The sequence below is a fragment of the Papaver somniferum genome, chromosome 2 (genome assembly GCF_003573695.1).
Source record: "Papaver somniferum cultivar HN1 chromosome 2, ASM357369v1, whole genome shotgun sequence".
NCBI classification, from domain to species: Eukaryota; Viridiplantae; Streptophyta; class Magnoliopsida; order Ranunculales; family Papaveraceae; genus Papaver; species Papaver somniferum.
The window spans coordinates 188,970,235-188,992,373 of record NC_039359.1 but is presented as its reverse complement, the minus strand read 5'-3'; the positions used below and the strand labels follow the sequence as shown (position 1 = coordinate 188,992,373).

The 22,139-nt window shown below is 35.4% G+C and overlaps 1 protein-coding gene and 1 long non-coding RNA gene across 4 annotated transcripts; one reads left to right on the top strand and one right to left on the bottom strand.

The window, feature by feature from the left end:
- Positions 1-7,499: 7,499 nt before the first annotated feature.
- Positions 7,500-8,853, top strand: LOC113350043 (auxin-induced protein 22D-like). Its single transcript, XM_026594113.1, has 2 exons — positions 7,500-7,870; positions 7,976-8,853. The coding sequence occupies exons 1-2, from the start codon at positions 7,644-7,646 to the stop codon at positions 8,355-8,357; spliced, it is 609 nt and encodes a 202-aa protein (XP_026449898.1). The 5' UTR covers positions 7,500-7,643; the 3' UTR covers positions 8,358-8,853.
- A 1,643-nt stretch (positions 8,854-10,496) lies between these two features.
- LOC113350042 lies at positions 10,497-12,944 on the bottom strand. 3 transcript variants are annotated; one of them, XR_003360576.1, is made up of 4 exons: positions 12,869-12,944; positions 11,859-12,746; positions 11,631-11,708; positions 10,497-11,490 (listed from the first exon to the last, which is right to left on the bottom strand). It is a non-coding gene; the product is annotated as an uncharacterized LOC113350042 (long non-coding RNA). The 3 variants fall into 3 exon arrangements; XR_003360575.1 differs by lacking the exon at positions 12,869-12,944 and having other exon boundaries at positions 11,859-12,862; XR_003360577.1 differs by lacking the exon at positions 12,869-12,944 and having other exon boundaries at positions 10,497-10,821; positions 11,549-11,708; positions 11,859-12,861.
- Positions 12,945-22,139: the final 9,195 nt, after the last annotated feature.

The following is a 22,139-nucleotide window of genomic DNA, read 5'->3' as shown; positions in this document are numbered from 1 at the left end:
ATGTGTTGCTATCTCAAGCATGTTTGTCAATGTTAGTGATCAGAACTATAAGTCCTGATTTCTAGTCTACTATACCTAAGTCTCGGATAGAAAGTGTAGTTTAGCTCAAGAACTCCATGGCGATCATCATACAAGACGAAGAACTACCCAAGGAACTTGTCGAACGTCATCGACTAAAAGGTATGTGGAGACTTGAACTTATCTATCACTTAAAAGTCTATCTACTCTATCTCCTATCTTGAGACAAAAGTCGTTTTTCTATATAGATTTTGATTATACACATTTTCTATTTCGAGCCGAGTTTATCTCACTTATCTATTTCTCAAAATATCTGTTGGTAAGCTTTCGCTTTGGCCAAGTTCATTTTTACCTAGTGACGAAAGTCATGTTATGTTTGAATCACTTTGAAAATGGCTTTGACGAAAAATGGTTTGTGAATAACAACTATATAACTTCCTTTAAGAATGTTGCAATGATTGAAATGGGAGTTTATATTATATAACCATTGTTGGATATAAGCATTGTGTGGAAACACCAATATGTATAAGTCCTTATTCCTTGAACCAAAGTATGCGTACTTTGTTGATCAGGAAAACCGGAACAAGAGCTGTGAACTCAGTCTACGAACCGAGCCCGCGAACTGGCGGAAGTTCTCATCCCGAGAATATCTGCTGGAGTTTGTGAACTCCTTCCGGGAACTTAAGTACGTAAACTAAGTACACGTACTTGAGTTGGTTATATCTAAATAGACGATTATTTGCGAACTTGTATTTATATTAACTAAGGAATGCAAATTGCAAACCGTGGCTATAAAGTTCATGAATCGATTTGAGTGAATCAAATCGTTTTTTCTTCGATTGTATCGTGTATAGTTATATAAGATTTATACAATTGAAAAACTCTCTAACTAGTTCATTTGAGTCATTTGAACTAGTTATGGTGAAGAATAATATGGTTGATATGAAAGTGCTCATATGGCTAACTGTTTGGTTAACTATTGTTGAACCAACAAATGTAATGTTTGGGTACGGTTACACAAACCTAAAATCGTGCATTTCATTTGTGTGTAACAACCTAAGTTTTCGATCCAACGGTTGAAAGATATTAGTTTGAATCTAATCAGGTTTTCATGTAACGGTGAATATTGAATGCTTTGTTACTAAGCTAACATTGATTGCAAACCCTGATTTGGAAGACTATATAAGGGAGAACTCTAGCAACTGGGAAACCTAACCCCCACACCTCCTGTGTGATAAGCTAGAGTCAATTCGCCTTTAATCTTAGGTTTCTTCTCGAGACCCTGTAGGTTAACGACTTGAAGACTTCATTGGGATTGTGAAGCCAGGCCGATACTACTTTCTTGTAGATGTGTGATCCGATCTTGCTGATTCTATCGTGTTGAGTACAATCGTAAGGATTGTCTTGAGATTGTTATCTCCGATAGGCAAGATATAAAAGTAGTCACAAACATATTCATCTCATTGTTTGTGATTCCACAATATCTTCTTTTTCCGTGTCGATTAAGATTATTGTGAGGTGATTGATAATACTAGGCTATTCTTCGGGAATATAAGTCCGGATTATCAATTGGTTCCTGTTCACCTTAATTTATCAAAAGACGAAACAAAACTTGTAGGTATTTCTGTGGGAGACAAATTTATCTATTATCGTAGACTTTTCTGTGTGATACAAATTTGTTTATTAAAGTCTTCGACTTTGGGTCGTAGCAACTCTTAGTTGTGGGTGAGATCAGCTAAGGGAATCAAGTGTGTAGTATCCTGCTGGGATCAGAGACGTAAGGAGCGCAACTGTACCTTGGATCAGTGTGATATTGATTGGGGTTCAACTATAGTCCAGACCGAAGTTAGTTTGTAGTAGGATAGTGTTTGTAGCGGATTAATACGGTGTGTGTTCAATCTGGTCTAGGTCCCGGGGTTTTTCTGCATTTGCGATTTTCTCGTTAACAAAATTCTGGTGTCTGTGTTATTTATTTTCCATATTATATTTTGTTATATAATTGAAATATCACAGGTTGTGCGTTTGAATCAATCAATTGGAAATCCGACCTTTGGTTGTTGATTGAAATTGATTGATCCTTGAACATTGGTATTTGGCACCGTTCAAGTGGTTTCTCTTGTATTCAATTAGACTCACAGATTTCTATTTGCTTGAGTAAGAATTGAATCGAGAAAGAGAGATATAACTCTTTGATATACCTTATTAAGATTGAGTCTAGTTGATTCTCTTGAAAGTATATTGGAGTTAGTCCATACAGAATGCTAACCGAAATATTGGGTGTGGTTGTTGTACCGCCGTTTTTTCAATTGGGACCGGGCCTTTGCCCTTTCTGTGTAATAATACTATGACACTGTATAATAATGATTGGGAATATTTGTTTTCTCATTGTTATAACTACGGATTTTCAACAACGATGATTTTGAACTTACAACCTTTGGGATCATTGGAGTACTTGGAAGTGACGAAGATTTCGAGTAAATTTGAAGATTAGGCATGTAAAATAGGAGCTACAAAATTTTATTCATTTATTTTTGTGTTCCATATGTATTGAAAAAATTTTCACTAAAATTGACAAGGGGGAGATTGTTAGAGCACTGCTCGGTTGAACTTGCATGCGTTGCTATCTCAAGCATGTTTGTCAATGTTAGTGATCAGAACTATAAGTCTTGATTTCTAGTCTACTATACCTAAGTCTCGGATAGAAAGTGTAGTTGAGCTTAAGAACTCCATGGCGATCATCATACAATACGAAGAACTACCCAAGGAACTTGTCGAACTTCATCGACTAAAAGGTATGTGGAGACTTGAACTTATCTATCACTCAAAAGTCTATCTACTTTATCTCCTATCTTGAGACAAAAGTCGTTTTGCTATATATATTTTGATTATACACATTTTCTATTTCGAGCCGAGTTTATCTCACTTATCTATTTCTCAAAATATGTGTTGGTAAGCTTTCGCTTTGGCCAAGTTCATCTTTACCTAGTGACGAAAGTCATGTTATGTTTGAATCACTTTGAAAATGGCTTTGACGAAAAATGGTTTGTGAATAACCACTATATAACGTCCTTTAATAATGTTTCAATGATTGAAATGGGAGTTTATATTATATAACCATTGTTGGATATAAGCATTGTTTGGAAACACCAATATGTATAAGTCCTTATTCCTTGAAGAAAAGTATGCGTACTTTGTTTATCAGGAAAACCGGAACAAGAGTTGTGAACTGAGTTAGCGAACTCAGCCCGCGAACTGGCGGAAGTTCTCATCCCGATAATATATGCTGGAGTTTGTGAACTCCTTCCGGGAACTTAAGTACACGTACTTGAGTTGGTTATATCTAAAAAGACGATTATTTGCGAACTTGTATTTATATTAACTAAGGAATGCAAATTGCAAACCGTGGCTATAAAGTTCATGAATCGATTTGAGTGAATCAAATCGTTTTTGCTTCGATTGTATCGTGTATAGTTGTATAAGATTTATACAACTGAAAAACTCTCTAACTAGTTCATTTGAGTCATTTGAACTAGTTATGGTGAAGAAGAATATGGTTGATATGAAAGTGCTCATATGGCTAACTGTTTGGTTAACTACTGTTGAACCAACAAATGTAATGTTTGGGTACGGTTACACAAACCTAAAATCGTGCATTTCATTTTTGTGTAACAACCTAAGTTTTCGATCCAACGGTTGAAAGATATTAGCTTGAATCTAATCAGGTTTTCATCTAACGGTGAATATTGAATGCTTTGTTACTAAGCTAACATTGATTGCAAACCCTGATTTGGAAGACTATATAAGGGAGAACTCTAGCAACTGGGAAACCTAACCCCCACACCTCATGTGTGATACTATTTGTATAAGCTAGAGTCAATTCTCTTTTAATCTTAGGTTTCTTCTCGAGACCCTGTAGGTTAACGGCTTGAAGACTTCATTGGGATTGTGAAGCCAGACCGATACTACTTTCTTGTAGATGTGTGATCTTATCTTGCTGATTCTATCGTGTTGAGTACAATCGTAAGGATTGTCTTGAGATTGTTATCTCCGATAGGCAAGATATAAAAGTAGTAACAAACATCTTCATCTCATTATTTGTGATTCCACAATATCTTCTTTCTCCGTGTCGATTAAGATTATTGTGAGGTGATTGATAATACTAGGATATTCTTCGGGAATATAAGTCCGGGTTATAAATTGGTTCTTGTTCACCTTAATTTATCAAAAGACGAAACAAAACTTGTAGGTATTTCTGTGGGAGACAGATTTATCTATTATCGTATACTTTTCTGTGTGATACAGATTTGTTTATTAAAGTCTTCGACTTTGGTTCGTAGGAACTCTTAGTTGTGGGTGAGATCAGCTAAGGGAATCAAGTGCGTAGTATCCTGCTGGGATCAGAGACGTAAGGAGCGCAACTGTACCTTGGATCGGTGTGATATTGATTGGGGTTCAACTATAGTCCAGACCGAAGTTAGTTTGTAGTAGGCTAGTGTCTGTAGCGGCTTAATACGATATGTGTTCAATCTGGACTAGGTCCCGGGATTTTTCTACATTTTCGGTTTCCTCGTTAACAAAATTCTGGTGTATGTTTTATTTATTTTCCGCATTATATCTTGTTATATAATTGAAATATCATAGTTCGTGCGTTTGAATCAATCAATTGGAAATCCGACCTTTGGTTGTTAATTGAAATTGATTGATCCTTGAACATTGGCCTTTGGTATTGTTCAAGTGATTTCTCTTGTATTCAATTAGATCGCAAATTTCTATTTGCTTGAGTAAGAATTGAATCGAGAAAGGGAGATATAACTCTTTGATATACTTTATTAAGATTGAGTCTAGTTGATTCTCTTGAAAGTACATTGGAGTTAGTCCATACGGATTGCTAATCGAAATATTGAGTGTGGTTGTTGTACCCCCGCTTTTTCAATTGGGATCGGGCCTTTGCCCTTTCTGTTCAAGCTTTTTGACTTCGTCTTACTTATCCTTTGCTTCACGGAAATAGAATAGTTCATAGACGGTATGGTCATCTTAGTCGAGCTCTATTTCTGACCTTTGACTCTTGTTTCTTGACGTTGGGTCAAGACCTTAGTCTCATGCTTAGATAATACTTTATCGATCTGTATGGTCATCTTAGTCGTGTTTTGCCTTTAAGGCTTCGACCTTGACTTATAGATCTTAGGCTCTCGAGTTGTCTCTTCTTTTACGACCCCTGGTTGGTCTCCTGCTGTTTGAAAGACTTTCTCTGTTTCTTTAGTTGTTATCCTCAACTTTAGTTATGCGTGATTTTTCTAGTCTTGTCTTATTTTTGATTGTGACTATACTTTTTTCGATCTGAATATTCGTTATTGATCTCGAGTTATTTTAGCCTTTCTAACCTTTTCAAAAGTGAGTTTTATTCGAATTTTGAGCTTATTCGAGCTCTTATTTTCTTTTATGCTAATTTTATTGGCTTCAGAGCTCTTATTTTTCTTTAAGCCAACTTTGTCGACTTCCGAGATTATTCGAGATCTCATTTTGTCTTTTCCTTGGGTACCTCGACCTGTTTCTGTACCTTTCTTTTAGCTTTTCCGTCTATGTTGTTTTGCTTCCTGTTCTTTTGATCTCAAATCTCATTTCCTAACCCCTATCAGGATCGGCTCAGTCTTTCAGTCTATGCTATTGGACCATGTTCTATTTTATTCTCACTATTTTGAGTTTCGTTCTCGGTCTATTTCATCGAGGTAAAGCTTCTTAGTTCTTATCTTTTGACTTTTTTAAGCCTTAGAAATTTTTAGGTCGCTTAGTTGTTCGACCATATACATTTTTCTTGTGTCTCAATTAATTCTGCCAGCTTTGGTTGCTTTGTAGCTCATTTATATTTTTTCAGGAGGCTTAATTAGGTTAGATTAGCTTTGCCTGCTCTGGCTGTCTTGGAGCTCATTTTTTGTCTGGTGTAATTGGCTTGATTAGCTTGTCAGTTTTGGCTGTTTTGTAGCTCATTTTCATTCTGGAGGCTTAATTAGCTTAGATTAGCCTAGTCTACTCTAGTTGTCTTGCAACTCATTTTCTTTTGTTGTCTTGATTAATTGGCTTGATCAGCTTTGTCAGTTTTGGCTTATTTGCAGCTCATTTTCATTCTGGAGGCTTGATTAGCTTAGATTAGCTTCGTTTCTTTATGGATCTCTCTTTTCGAGGTCATCTATCAAAATAATATCGCTTATCTTTTATTTCTCTTTTCGCCGCTGAGATAGTGTGTCTTATGATCAGTTGCTTACCTTATCTGCTAGTGTTGTGAGCTTCGCCGCTATAACAGAGATAACTTGTTCTTATTTCCGAAACTACCTGGCCAAGATGATATTCCGTGCCGATCAGATAGAGCTTAGTAGATGGTCTTAATGTTCGACATGATCTCTACAAGGATGTGGTCTGTCGCTCGTCTCTTAGTAATTGAGAAATCATCACACCAATTACCAAAAAATAAGTAAGTACTCGTACCATCGCGAATAATACAGCGTGTATGTCTCTCAACACTCACCCATAACTTCATCAATATTGCCCTATTAATAACGGCCAACCTCTTTATACCCAAACCACCTTCTCTACGGGGGCAGCATAGAGTTATGACTTATATACTCGACCTTATAGATGCTGCGTGTTCCACCAAGCCGATCTCATAGCACCCAAACCATTTGAGAGCTTCTGTTCTGAACAGCAAAGACTTACTGCTTGAATTCGTGCTATCTGCAACTTTGCAGGACCCAAATAAAGGATTTTTTATTTTTCACCGCACAGTAGAAGTGTTGCTTCCCGATGCCACATCAGTGATGCATTAAACTTCACTGTAGTAATCAAAAATCGATTAGCAAGTGGTGGATGGATATGTTCCACAAACACTGCTTGATCCATTAGTGGCATGTATGTCAATTGTCTCAGTACACACGTGTGATTGATGGTGTGTTTTTCTTCATACGTGGGGATCTTAAATCACAAAACATCAAAGCGCTATCCTACTCTGTGGCCAGAGGAAGACACAGAAATAGGATGATGAACCATGTTCACATGGACTTGCCCACAAGCTACATAGTATGATGATAAAACGTCATAAAATACCCACATGATGGCCATGACAATGTCTTCAACATAGGCATACATGTGGACCCCATGATTCACATGGGATGCTCTTTTCTCTCTCATGTAAATGAGTAGTGATCAAACGATCCTAATTTCCCTCCGACGACCCTTTACGCTCATCTCAACCATTCAAAAATATAAAGTCTTTTTTAGGGAGAGTCTTTCCGGGCGGCTGAACTTGTCCCATCTTTGTCCCCTTAGTGTGCAGACAGACTCTTTAAATAATGCCCTTTCAATGACCGACAACTTTGGCTGTCTTTGTCGGAAATTTATGCATTCTTTAAAATTACTTTTGCACCCTTGTATATCCTTGGTATTCCCGTTCTTATCATCTATCCTTTTCTATAAAACACTTCCTTCATTTTTTTTCCATCACTAATACACAACCCAAATCTCTCGTCAAAAAAAATACCATTTTCATCGCTTCAAACTAGATAGAAACAGGCCACAATTAAACGGAAAGAAGAACACCTAAATTTATAGGCTCACGTTGAAGTTATCGGAAAGAAATGGCGGGGAATTTCGACAAGGTTGATCTGAATTTTAAAGCGACAGAGTTAAGATTAGGTTTACCAGGTACAGATGAAGAAGGGTCATCTGATAAACAACAACCAGAAACACCAAGAAACAACAAAAGAGGGATAGCTGATTTAGGAAATGAAAATCCGTGCGGTGGATCCAATAATAATTCTAGCGTGTCAGATTCTGGTGACCGTGAAGTTGCTCCTGCAGCGAAGTAAGTTCTTAATCTTTTGACTAATCATGTGCTACAAGATTTTGTGATTTTGGTGAGCTGATGATTAATGGTTTTTTTTTTTTTTTTCCTTTGGAAATTCTGCAGACAACAAGTTGTAGGATGGCCACCAGTGAGATCATACAGGAAAAACAATTTGCAAACGACGAAGAAAACGGAAGTAGAAGCACCAGGAATGTATGTGAAAGTTAGTATGGATGGAGCACCTTATTTAAGGAAGATTGATTTGAAAATTTATAAAGGGTATCCAGAACTACTGAAAGCTTTAGAAAATATGTTCAAATTTAGTATTGGGAAATATTCAGAAAGAGAAGGTTATAATGGTTCTGAACATGCTCCTACTTATGAAGATAAAGATGGTGACTGGATGCTTGTTGGTGATGTTCCATGGGATATGTTCATTTCTTCTTGCAAAAGATTAAGAATTATGAAAGGGTCTGAAGCTAGAGGCTTGGGATGTGGTGTTTAAAACATAAGCAGCCATATATCAAAATTTTAGTTTCAGAAAGAGAGATCTACTATTAACAAGAGGACCATTTTTTATTTTTTTTTGAAGCTTGGGCTGACCAAGATGAAGAAGAAGAAGTATGAGATATGATCTTTCTTTCTCTCCTTGTCATGGAGATGAATTGAGAAGAGAAGACACTGTGAAAAGAGAAAACAGAAAAGAATGCGGTACAGCTTTAGTCAGTCCATCCACCACCACCACCACCACCCTTGTTACATCTTTTGATTGATTTCTTGATTTAATTGTAACTCCAAAAAAATGAAAAATAGTTCACGGCCGAGGTTTTTGTGATGTTTAGTTTATATCTTGTAATGATCTCCCTCCTCCCGCCCATATTAAACCAATTACACTTATATATGAAGATAGATTTATAGAAAATATTTGTTTTTTTTCATGCAATTTGTAAAGAGATTAAGGAGAAAAGAAAACAAAAGAGCTTTTATTAATTATTACAGTACATGTTTTTGTTTTCCATGATAAATATTCAATTTGGTTTGAAAAAAATCGGTATATTTGTATCATAGTGATTTAATACAACTCTCTCTAGTCTACCATTTTTTGTTTTTTGAATCCTTGTTATCCAGTTCTTTGTTTGTGTAAGTGGAATAAAATGAAAACACGAGTGAGACTGAAAAAGGTTGAATTTGGAGGTGGAATTCAAACCCATATCCATGGTTTTCAGAGTTGATTGATTCATGCTGAGATATCGATGTCACCAGAGATACAAAATTTATCTTCCACTTTGTAATATTAACTTTGGTTGAATTCACTTGATTTTGACGAGTTTCCAACTCAAATTCATTCATTCATAGTAATAGAGTCTTAAGTTTCAACTCAATTCATTCCTAATATATTCATAATACAAAATCTAATCAGACAGTTAGCAGCATCATTCCTAAAGTTGACTATTGAGCAAAACTAAAAATGGCGGGGTCCAATATTTTCCCTTCATCATATGCAGTAGATACATTTGTATACAGCTAGAACATGGGTATCTGGTTCTGGTCTGCCAAACAGGAACCTTTTAGATTCTTTTGCTTTGTGTAGTGGTATCATATGAGGCTGAGTGATTTCTAAGAAACTAGGTGTATTGAATTTTGATGAACTGTTCTTGCTTGACTAGTTAGGAAAATGAGGAGGAAGTTTCTCATTAAAGGTTTTTATTTTAAGCTAACTGAATTGGGCAGCTTCTTTCCTTCACCCGCTATATACGATGCCTCTAGGATTTTCAATGAGCCGTTTCCGGTTCGAATCTCGAGCTACCTAGAACAAAACACTCGGTCAATTTGATAACCGTGTCAAGCAGTTCTAGTTCCAATAGGAAATTGCCAAATTGGGGGATCATTGTGGGGCTCAATGGCTCACAACGGAGGCATAATGTTGGTAGCTCGAATAAGTGCATTGAAAAAATCCATCATTTACAAACAAGGTAGTGCGCGGAACATAATGGAAATTTCGGGTGGTGAGTGCAATTTGAATAAAGCACAAAGATTATTATGACAATTTTGTGTCACAAGATGCATATCATCGTAGAAGATTTTATTTCTAGAACAAGTTAGGCAGAAAGAAAAGGAGAAATCACTCATCACGATACATAACAAACATAGAGCCATTGTCAAGACCCATCATCCGTCACCGTTTAGATGGTCCAAGCTTTTACAATTATTTTTCATAAGACGGGATATATGAGATAATCCCGAACCACAAATCTATCTAAGAAATTAACAAGTTAAAAACCTTCAAAAAAATAAATATTGATTAATAGATTAAAAGGTCTATCCATTGCCTTTAAGAGTTTAAGTGAAGATACCAAATTAACTAGACGCACGGGCTCAAATCGGTTGTTACATAAACAATTGAAACAACTCTTTTCTTCGCGTTTTTTCGTTCTTCATGCAGTAGTTGTTTTTGGCAAATGGTTTAAAAGTTAAAAAGATGAAACTCTTTTTCGTTCTTCATACAGTAGTTGTTTTTGGCAGATGAAACTCTGTTCTTCGCGTTTTTCTCAGGTAGTTCTTTTTCTCATGTAGTTCGGCAAATGGTCGTAAACAATAGAAACAACTCATAACAACAGAAACCAATCCATACACAATGGCGAAAGAATTTTAAATATCGCGCTTAATTTATATATCATGTTTGGAAAAACGATAGTTGTTTTCCATTTATATAACATGGCAGGGAAAAAACTGAAAACAGTGTAACAAACAACAGGAAAGGGAAGACTTAAGTACAAATTACATGGCTAGCCACAAAAAACAGTAGAATCTGGGCTTCCTAAAAAATGGTATTGTGACCTTCCCAAAATAATGGACCCTTTTGGCAGAGGATCTGCTGCCTAAAGATATCGTTTGATACGCACAAAATCCATTGTTCTAGGCCGGTTGGTATTGCTAAAATCTCTGCCAAAAATTTGTCCGTACTGCAGCTACAAAAAGAAAAATCTTCATAATTATGATATATGGATCATGATCTTGCCATACACTTAGTTATAAGGGGCATCCTTGTCGCACGAAACTAAAAATTTTACCTATGAAGGAAACATTGGCCTGTCAATTAGGACAGCAGCCAAACCATTTTTGAAACTCAAAATTTTACCTATGAAGGAAACATTGGGCTGTCAGTTAGGACAGCAGCCAAACCATTTTTGATTCCAAGTATCTTAAGTTCTCTGTAACAGTTGGGTCTATAACTACTAACTTCATCAGATTTGTAATATCAAGCTTCTCGTTATCCTCGTAAACAGTCATTTGGTCCGTGTTTTCGAACTCCCTAGTTGTGATGCATGATAAATAGATAAAAGTGACCAAATTTTCTCGACATTTGATCCAAGTTTTCTAGAACCTTATTGTCAAAGGTTTCAACATAAAATCATCTCGAACTAACATATAAGTAGCAGAAAACGAAAGAGTGCATTGTTTCCTGTGTAGATTCATTAAAAGTTGGAGCATGATTCTGAAGCTGCAAAGTTCAAATCACATAAAGTGTAAAACTTACGGTGATTCCTGCCAAGATCCTCCTAATTTCCAGCATTAACCTCAAGTCAACATCATTTTTCAAGCAAGGGATGTCCCATTTTTAATTACTGCAGTTGGTTCTAACAAAAAAAAAGAGAAGAAAAAAAAAAAAAAAAAAAAAAAAAAGCAAATTCATACCTGGTTGAGAATTCTCGTTTGGCACGAAACATCAAAAGGAATTGAAATCTGCAACCCACAATCTAGATCTTGATATTATTACCTTATGTTTTGTGCGTACACTGTTGTCCATTAGCTTGTTTCAAATATCGCAGATTGCAAAATGCCTCAGTGACATTGTCTGCTTGAAAAAAAAAAAAACCACCACATAAAGTTAATCTTCACTGAAACTATATGCACGTATAGGATCACAAACCAATTAGGGGTCTTTTATATCCACCATTCATTCTCTTATCTTTTCATCCGTTAAATGCATATCCATGCCATATACCTGATTGGTTTTATAGTTTCCAGACTTCCAACTCTTTAGAAGCCTTGCGTTGATCACCTTTTGTCGCGAACAGGGTATAGTACAATTTTGCCAGTGTTCCCGTTACTGCTGCCTTGCATATAACATCAAGATCCGGGATACATATGTGCAGCAAAAATGAAACAGTCAGTTAGGGGTATGCCGTACAACGATTAGCTGGTACGTAAAACTTCCACATGCATAATGTCTAGGAAAGAAAGTACAGGTAATGATGATGCACATTACTTTGGCTTCATATTTAAGAAAACAAATTTCACCCACCATCCATTGTTTTTGTATTCTCGTTATGGTTGCCTGCACATAATCACATTAAGAACTTGGATACATGTATGCAACAAAAATGAAACAATCAGTTAGGTATGCAGCAAAACGATTAGCATGCAAGTGAAAATCCAATACCGGTATGCCTAATGTTGACCCTCAATTTATATCAAGATGCAACAATGATCTCGCTTTGAGCGGATCTTTCTGATACACAGCAAACTTAAAAAACTTAATGTTGAAATTCACAGAATACTTAGTGCAATTGAAGACTCGAAATTTTGTTCAGTAACTAAAACTTAAAATTGAAGAAAAACATGCTTCTACAACGTAAACATACCTTCTGCCCTAGCTCAGGGCTTTTCTCAATCCCTACAATAAGTTTCTTCTATAATGCTTGTAACATTTCTCCCTCTAAATTTCTTTATAGATCTAGCATTCAAAAGAACAGAATCATACAATCAAGGTGCAAAAACCCTAGATTGTAATCAGTAAATATACCTGCAGGAATCTTTCTTTCAAAAAGAAAAATTATATTGATTTCTCTTTCGCTAATAGTTTCTTTTTCGATGATTTTATAATCAATATCTGCCAAATAAAACAAAACAGATCAATCAAATTATACACGAAGAAGAAAGTACATGGAAAAAAAGTAAGTGAATGAGAACAGAGAGGGAAGGTGGCAGTAAAAAACAGAAAAGAGACGGTACTTGTATTTGTATTAGGGTTTGCAGGTTTTTCTTTTCGTGAAATTGATATTTAGGGCTTACTAGAAAAGTGAGACGGTAAAAACAAAGAAGTGGGGTTGAAAATACCAAAAATTGGCCTTGTGAAAAAACGAATGGTTTCTATTGGTTTAAATATGTTTGGTGGAGCCAGAAGCTCTAGAATTTAAGCTTGATACAGCTTTTAACCACGTGCAGAGTATTTCCTCCAGAAACTATATATATAATGCACTGTTTAGGCCAGACTCTAGGCTATGGACCTTTCGTGAACCAAATATCTACCCAGGCCCAACAACAAAGGAGGATAAGTTTAAGGGAAACTTAGGGGGAGACCCAAGAAAAAAGAATCTCATTGTCAGACCCACAATTAATTTTGGATACCGTGACACCCATAAATATTTTTGTGACACCCATAATTATCCGAAATTATTAAAACTTGTCTGCATGACGGTTTATGCATCCGCATGACGTGTTATGCATACTGTTTTCAGGGATAACTCGTTATGCATCCTATTTTTTCAGGGGTATAACTGGCAACGCAACTTGGATATAACATATCCAAAAATCCGCGCCTTGGAATTTTACAAATTTTATATCGTTGGAAATATTTTAAAAAGAGCTACGCAACGAGTACAAACAACAATATCAAATTTTTGTTTTTCACGAAAAAAATCGGAGGTGATCATCGTTTTAGGGAAATTGTATCTTAAATCTCCTAGATGAGACGTTAAGTTTCTTTATACTCTGTGATATTATCTAAATAAAATTTGATATGTGTTTCCTTTTAGACTTGAAGCATTTTTGTTTGAATTCATTACGATCCCATAGTTCTCGTACCTTTGCCAAATTTTATTGACAAAAATGGGTGAATTAATTAGTAATTTCGCACTACATACATATGGTTTACAGATTACTATGTAAGGGGGAGTGAATCAGCATCTATAGGTTTCACCTATTATGCAAAAGATGTAAGTATTGACTTAGGGGGTGAAATATATCACTGTAGTATTACTTCGAAGTTGTGATACAATTGAACTTTGGAGAAGATAATAATACTATGTTTCTGTATAACGACAATTCAGAATATATTTTTTCGAAGTTGTTATCGCTACAGATCTTCAACAACAACGATGATGATTTGAACACGTTCAGAATCATTGCAACTTGAAGTAACGAAGAATCCAAGGAGTTGAGGAACCAAGGAAATCAAGCATGATGGATTATGGAGTTTTGAAGCTTTATTTTTTAATCCATATGTATTGATAGTTTTGTCACTAAAATTGACAAAGGGAGAGATTGTTAGAGCATTGCTCGGTCGAACTCACAAGTGTGGCTATCGAAAGCTTGTTATCAAATTTAGTTGATCAAAATTGTATCCGGATTTCTAGTCCACATTTAGTCAAGTCTCGAATTAGGTTAGAAGGGTGTAGTTGAGTACCAGATATCACTGCGTTCTACCGTTTGAAGGCGAAGATCAACTGAAGCTTTTGGAGAACTTCATCAACAAAGGGTAAATGAAGACTGAACCACCTATTTCACAAGTTTTCACCTTTCTATCTATGAGACATTTTCGCATGACTATATTAGGCATTACATGCATAACAGAAATTTCGAGTCAAGTGTATCTTTGTTAGAGCACTGCTCGGTCGAACTCGCAAGCGTTGCTATCTCAAGCTTTCTTGTCAAGTTTAGTTGATCAAAATTATATACTTGATTTCTAGTCTACTTATATCTATGTCTCGGATTAGGATAGAAAGTGTAGTTGAGCTCTAGACTTTGTGGTGTTCATCGATTGAAGAGGAAGATCTACTGAGGAAAGCTTGGAGGAACTTCATTAACAAAATGGATGTGGAGACTAAAACTTATCTATCACTCAGAAGTCTATTCTATTCTATCTTCTAATGAGACTAAGTCGTATAGATATATATATAGACTTTTACATTATACACATTTGATATTTCGACCTGAGTTTATCTCGCGTATCTATTTCTCGAAATATGTGTTGGAAGATTTTTGCTTTAACTATGTTCATCATTATTCTTGATGAGTTTAGTTGGAGACAATTTATTTGTTGGAAACTAAATATTAAGTCAAAAGATGATCATGTTAATATAACAATTAACCATGTCTAGATACAACATGGTATGCATACCTAGTATGCGAACTGTATTACTATAATTCAGGTCCGGGAACCTTGTTTGCGTACCTAGTATGCGAACGGTTTTACCTGTAAAGGTCCAGGAATCTTGTTTGTGTACTTAGTATGCTAACGGTTTCACCTGAGTTAGGTCTGGGACGGCTGTTTGCGTACCTGGTTTGCGAACGGCTAGATAAGGCCAAGGTCTGGAGTTGTTATTTGCGTACTTGGTTTGCGAACACAGTGGTTAAGTTCTAAAATCGGTTAAGTATGATTCTCATACTCATGAACTAAAAAATTTATGAATTAAGGAATGCAATCTTTGAAAATTGTGGCTTAATGTTCATGAATTGATTCTTGTATAAGTACTTTGAACAATTACGAATCATTTCGATTTTGTTTCAATTTGTTCAAATATATTTCTATGAGATAGTGAAAAATTGAACAACTCTATTTGAAACACAATTAGATTACCTTTCATGATTGATTGATCATCATATTTGATCTAGAAGTGTTAGATGAATGTGGTTAAGTCAAAAGTGTTCATATGGCTAACTTCGGTTAACTGTTATTGAGCCAACTCAATATACACGTTTAGGTACGGTTACCCATATCTAAATGAAGGTATGTTTTATTTGTGTGCAAGAAGATAAGATCATCTAAAGGTGAAGACTGATTGGTTTATTTTTAAGCAAACTTATCTTGAATCTTAAATCAAGAGTTCATCTAACGGTGAATATTGAATGCTTTGTTACTAAGCTATCTTAGCTTTGATTGAAAGCAAAATTGATTTGAAAGGTTATATAAGGGAGAACTCTAGCAACTGGAAAACCTAATCCCGGCACTTTTCTGTGCCCTAGTTGCAAACTAAATTCGATTCTCCTTTAACCTAGGTTTTTCCAAAACCATATTAGGTTAACGACTTGAAGACTTCATTTGGAATTCGTGAAGCCAGATCCAACTATTTTCTCTGTAGTTGTGTATTCTGATCTTACTTTTTCTATCGTGTTGAGTACTATCTTCTCTAAGATTTTCTCGAGATTTATCTCCGATAGGTAAGATATAAAAAGTAATCACAACAGTTCTTCATCTCAGACTCTTATGATTCCGCAATAACATTTTTTGTTAACCAGTTAGGTTATTGTGAGGTGATTGATATTTCTAGGTGCTCTTCGGGAGTATAAGAATGAATTATCGATTTGTTCATGTTCACCTTGATTTATCAAAAGACGGAACAAAAACCGAATAAATAATATACATATATGTGGGAGACATATTTGTTTATAAGTCTTCTACTTTGGGTCTCTTAGTTGTGGGTGAGATCAGCTAAGGGAATCAAATGCATAGAATCCGATGTGGTTCTAGAGGCGTAAGGAACGCGACTATACCTTAATCGGTGTGAGACTTGGTTAGGGATAAACTACATTCCAGTATGAAGTTAACTTGTAGTAGACTAGTGCCTGTAGCGCCTTAATACATTTGCGGTTTCCTCGTTAACAAAATTTCTGGTGTCTGTGTTATTTCTTTTCCGCATTATATTTGTTTATATAATTGAAATATCACAGGTTGTGCGTAGTTCAATCAGTTGATAAATCCAACCTTGTTTGTTGGATATAACTTGATTGACACTTGAGCATTGGTCTTTGGTACCGTCCAAGTTATTTCTCATATCAATCAGGCTCACGGATTTCTATCTGTTTGATTTGTTGATTGTATTGAGAAATAAAGATAAATCTCTTTGATATATTTCTTGATAGAGCTCGCTTTTAAGTTGGTGCTCTCGGAATTATATTGGAGTTTAGTCCATACATATTGTCGAACGAATTATTGGGTGTGGTTTTTTTACCCACGCTTTTTCAATCTTGATAATCGTACCTGAAATATGCTAAGCTTAAGAAAATTTGTTCATACTTGATGAATTTGGTTAATTTTTTATTATTATTTATGACCTAATAATGATTCAAGATTTAATCATTTAAAAATAGCCTGGAATAGTGATATGTGCCATTGATGTTATTCGGGAATGTTTCAAGTGATTTACTAGAGAGATATAAAACTACTGTAAATCTGGATACAAGACAGTCTTATACTAGTTCACATACTGGGAAAACTGTTATAAGTCCTGAGTCGTAGTACACGTACCGGCATAGATATAGTTCGGTAGCGACTTTTTGGTACGCATACCCGGTATCCATACCATAAAAAGCATGTTGACTCGTGAACCAAGAAGGTACGCATACCTAGTATGAAAACCGGAAAAGACCTGTTGGTTTCCAAACCGAAAAGGTACGCATACCCAATATGCAAACCATAAAAGATCTGTGAGTTCTTGAACCCGTTTTTGTCTTAAATGCATAATACCCAGTACACGTACCATGACAAAAATACTTACGAACAGCTATAATACACGTACCAGGCACTCGTACTTACCCTGTCGAATATTTTCAGATGCATCAGAATTGTTTCCATGAGATAATCAATATTTGAACAATTCTCTAAAAAAACTATCTAGGCATGATTGATTACATTTGTGACTCAAGGTAAATGTCTTAAAGTGGTATATGAAAATGGTTAAGCTTATCGTTCAATTGGCTAGTTTCATCTAACCTTCATGAACATGTCATCGTACACGGTTTGGTTATGGTTCATCCTAACCAGAGTGTGTATTTTGTTATGTTAATCTCAAGTCAAGTTTATCATCTAACAATGATTATTGATTGCTTGATTCCAAAGCTACCTTAGATTAAATATGAAACAACCTTGATCTTGAAAGTCTATATAAGGAAAACCTCAAACAACTAGGATATTTGAATCCCTGACACTATTCTTGTATGTCCTAGTTGTAAACTAGAGTCTTCCTGTCCTTTAAACCTTTTTAGGTTTAGCGACTAAGAAGATTTCACCTAGGAATTCGTGAAGCCAGGTCCAACTATCTTTATCTTGATAGTTTGTGTATCTTGATTTTTCTTTGATTGTTGAGATTTGCTCCAACAAATAATATAAATATAAATCACAAAATTTCTTCGTCTCAGACTTTATGATTCCACAAATTTCTACTTGTGAAATGATTAATAATCTAGGCTGCTTTTCAGAAGTCATAAGACCGGATTTTGAGGTTTGCTAAACTTTTTCTATTGTAATCGATTTCTATCTCACCTTGATCTTTGATCAGAAATCACATATAGGATTATCCATGGGAGGTAGATTGGTATAAAGTCTTCAATTGATTTGAAGCAACTCTTAGGATGTAAAGTACGTCAACAAAGGGAATCAATTGCGCAGAGTCTTGCTGGGATTCAAGAGGCCTAAGGAGAGCGACTGTAACTGAGTCATTGTGATGGTAGATTCGTCTCAACTACACTCCTGTCTGAAGTTCTAATAATAGGCTAGAGTCTGTAGCGGCTTAATATAGTTTGGTGTTTAAATCTGGACTAGGTACCGGGGTTTTTCTGCATTTGCGGTTTCCTCGTTAACAATTTTTTTGGTTTTTGTGTTTTTTCTTTTCCGTATTATATTATTTATATTTATAATTGAAATATCACGGGTTGTACGTAAAATCAATTCAATTAGATAAGTCCATCACAATTGTTGGATACGACTTGATTGTTCTCGGATATTGATCTTTGGAATCGTCTAAGTACTCTCAAGGAATAATCAGGTTCACAGACTTGTCTCTGTTTACATTCTGATTCTTAGAGAAAGAGATATAATCTCTTCATATAATTCTTTATTGAGATTTATTAAGTTGAAATCTCAGAATTGTATTTGAGTTCAGTCCATAAAGGTTGCCTAAGAAAAAGTTGGTGGTGTATTTTGGTACCCCCGCTTTATCAAGTAATATAATACATCAATACAAAGCATTCACAAATATTGAATATTATTCCTTAACACTTTGTTCATATCACAGGTTGTAACAATATAAGTAGATACGACTTGATTGATTCTTGGATATTGATTTTTGAGATCGTACGTCCAAGTACTCTCACACATCGTCAGGTTCACGGACTTGGTTCTGTAAAATTTCTGATTTTGAGAGAAAGATATTAAGTTCTTCGTATAATGCCTTGATTGAGATTCATTAAGTTGAACTCTCGGAATTGTATTCGAGTCTAGTCCATACATGTTTCCTAAGAAAAATTTGGTGGTGTATTTTGGTACCCTCACGTTTTCACTTGTTGTCCAAACAACCTTAGTTTATAAATAGTTAAGTTTGCATTTCTTGCAAACTATACTAAGATCCAGGCAAACTTCATTTGTGTTGTTTCTGGTGGAGCCGACTATCCGGAGAGAAAAGGATCCTAATTAGGCGAAATCTCTTACGTCCGCTCGTTTAAAGACTTCCATGGGAATCAAGAAGCTCTAGGAGTACCGTTCACGGGAAACTAGATAATTGCATTGCATTGTTATTTTAGTTATCAGTTATTGATTTGATTGAATAACGGTTGTTGAATCTTCGGTTGCACCTAGTTTGATTATTCTTAAGAGCATTCTCTTCTAACATAAGGTCACTCAAACTAGATTAAAGTATTGATGGGATCTTCAAAAAAAATTTAGATATGAAGACAACTTGTGATCATCCATTGTTAAAAGACCCCGTTTCATGCGTGATCGATGATAAGTGGAATCAAGTGCGTGTGTGCAGGTATAATTGAAGGCAATTGAAGATTTGAAGACAAAAAGATTTTTCTTATTCGTTTTCGCATATCGTGATATTTGTGCACACATCTTGATTGGTTGGGATCCGACTAAGATCTGATTTATCTTTTATAGATTTGGTCAAGTACTCGTATAGATCGACAACTATCATTTGGTGGTATTCTTCAGTATCCGAATCTGACAGTTGTGAATCTAGATCTGATTATTTCAGATTTGGATTGATCTTACCCGACAAAGGAGTTTACTTGTTTAAATGGAAGAACCTTTGTCAAAAATCAACAAATTTTTTCTTAAAAGATTATTGGAGTAGTTACCAAACAACTTTGTTTCTTTACTGTTTGGAAGACGATCAAAAGGAGTTGAGTGCTTAAGACTTTACACCGGTAAAACAACTCAAGTTAGTGATTTTTGTCTTGGAATTCACGTGCGTTGGCCAGACGGTTGTAAGCGCAGGGATACTGAGGGAACTAAGTAACTAGGGGTAGATTACTTGGTCTCAACTATACGAAGTTGGCTTTGTTCTTTTTAATAACGTCTTAATTTTGAGAGTATTCAAAACTGGACTAGATCCAGGGATTTTTATGCATTTGGGGTTTCCTCGTTAACAAAATCTTATTTTGTGATTTACTTTTACTTTCCACAATTATAATTGTTTTATTACAATTAAAAGTAAATACACCAGTACGTTAATCCAAATCACTTGATCTTGATCCCATAGTAAATCAGTCTTGTACCTAACTATTATCAAGTGAGTATCTTGGTGTTGTATTGTCTCGACTTTGTCCATAGACGGTCACACAAGGTATCAAAATTATAGGTTGAAACGAAGAGATTGTGGTATACTTGGGTACCCTCATCATTTCAATTGGTATCGAAGCAGGCAAACACGAAAAGATCTGACAATTTGTGTTTGGTGTGATCCAACCTATAAGATTTGAATCAAATGACTGATTCAGTTAACGTACCACAAGATCTTGATATATTATTTTCACAATATACTCAAAAGAAAGCCGATTTGTTTTCAATCCCTTTTAAACAACTCAACATTGCTAGTTCATTCGTTGAACGTACCTCAGGGAATATTAACCATGATGAGTTAAAAAAAAACTGTTAGAGCACTGATCGGTCAAAAAAGTATGTGAACAACTTGTCATATCTGCCGATTTAGAACCTACCCACTAAGTTCGTAAACCCTATTCGCAAACTACAATTCCGGATCTTACCTAGTCTTGCTGTTCGCACACACATTTCGCAAACAATAGTTTCGGGACCAACAGGTAAACCTGTTCGCAAACAAGAGTTCCGGACTCAACTAGCATTTCACAGTTCGCACACTGGCTACGCATACAGTGTTTTATCCAGACATTGGTAGTAGTTCTAAAACTCTTGTAAATCGATTTGAAAATCCTTAGAATACAACAATGGTAATATTACACATACCAATAGCTTCAAGTAATTTTTAAATGATTATTTGATCAATACGAAACATCCCAAGTTAACATCAAATGATTGTATCACACAGATCACGTAAGATGCTCAAGGTAATTATCACATGATCATCTTGACATAATATTTAGTTTCCAATAAACGAACTGTTCACAACTAAAGTTGTAAAGTAGATGATGAAGCATTCTAATCTTTAAACTCGTATTTCGAGAATTATATAAACGACATAAACTCGACTCAAAATTTCAAATGTGAATAACACAAAGTCTATACAACTATACGACTTAGTCTCATTAGAAGATAAAATTGAATAGACTTCTGAGTGATAGAAAAGTTTTAGTCTTCACATTCATTTTGTCGTCGAAGTTCCTCCAAGGTCTTCAGTAGATATTCTAATTCAATTTATGAATGCCATGAATTCTAATGCTCAACTACACACTTCTATTAATCATAGACATAGCTATAAGTAGACTAGAAATCAAGATATAGTTTTGATCTGAAAAAGTGGGGGTCTAACAACCACACCCAATATTTTTCTTAGAAATCTCTATGGACAAACTCCAATATACTTTCTAGAGAATCAACTAGACAGTCAGACTCAATCTAGATAAAAGTACATCAAAGAGTTTTATATCTCAATCTCTCGATTTGATCTATACTCAAGCAAATAGAAATCTGCGAGTCTTTATCAAAGAAAGATAACTTGGATGGTACCAAAAACCAATATCCAAGTGTCAACCAATTTAAATCAACAACCAAATGTTAGATATTCTAATTGATTGTCCTAACGCACAACCCGTGATATTTCAATATAAAGAATATAATGCGGAAATAGAAATAACACAGACACCAGAATTTTGTTAACGAGGAAACCGCAAATGCAGAAAAACCTCGGGACCTAGTCCAGATTGAACACACACTGTATTAAGCCGCTACAGACACTAGACTACTTCAAAATAACTTCGGTCTGGACTGTAGTTGAACCCCAATCAATCTCACACTGATCCAAGGTACGGT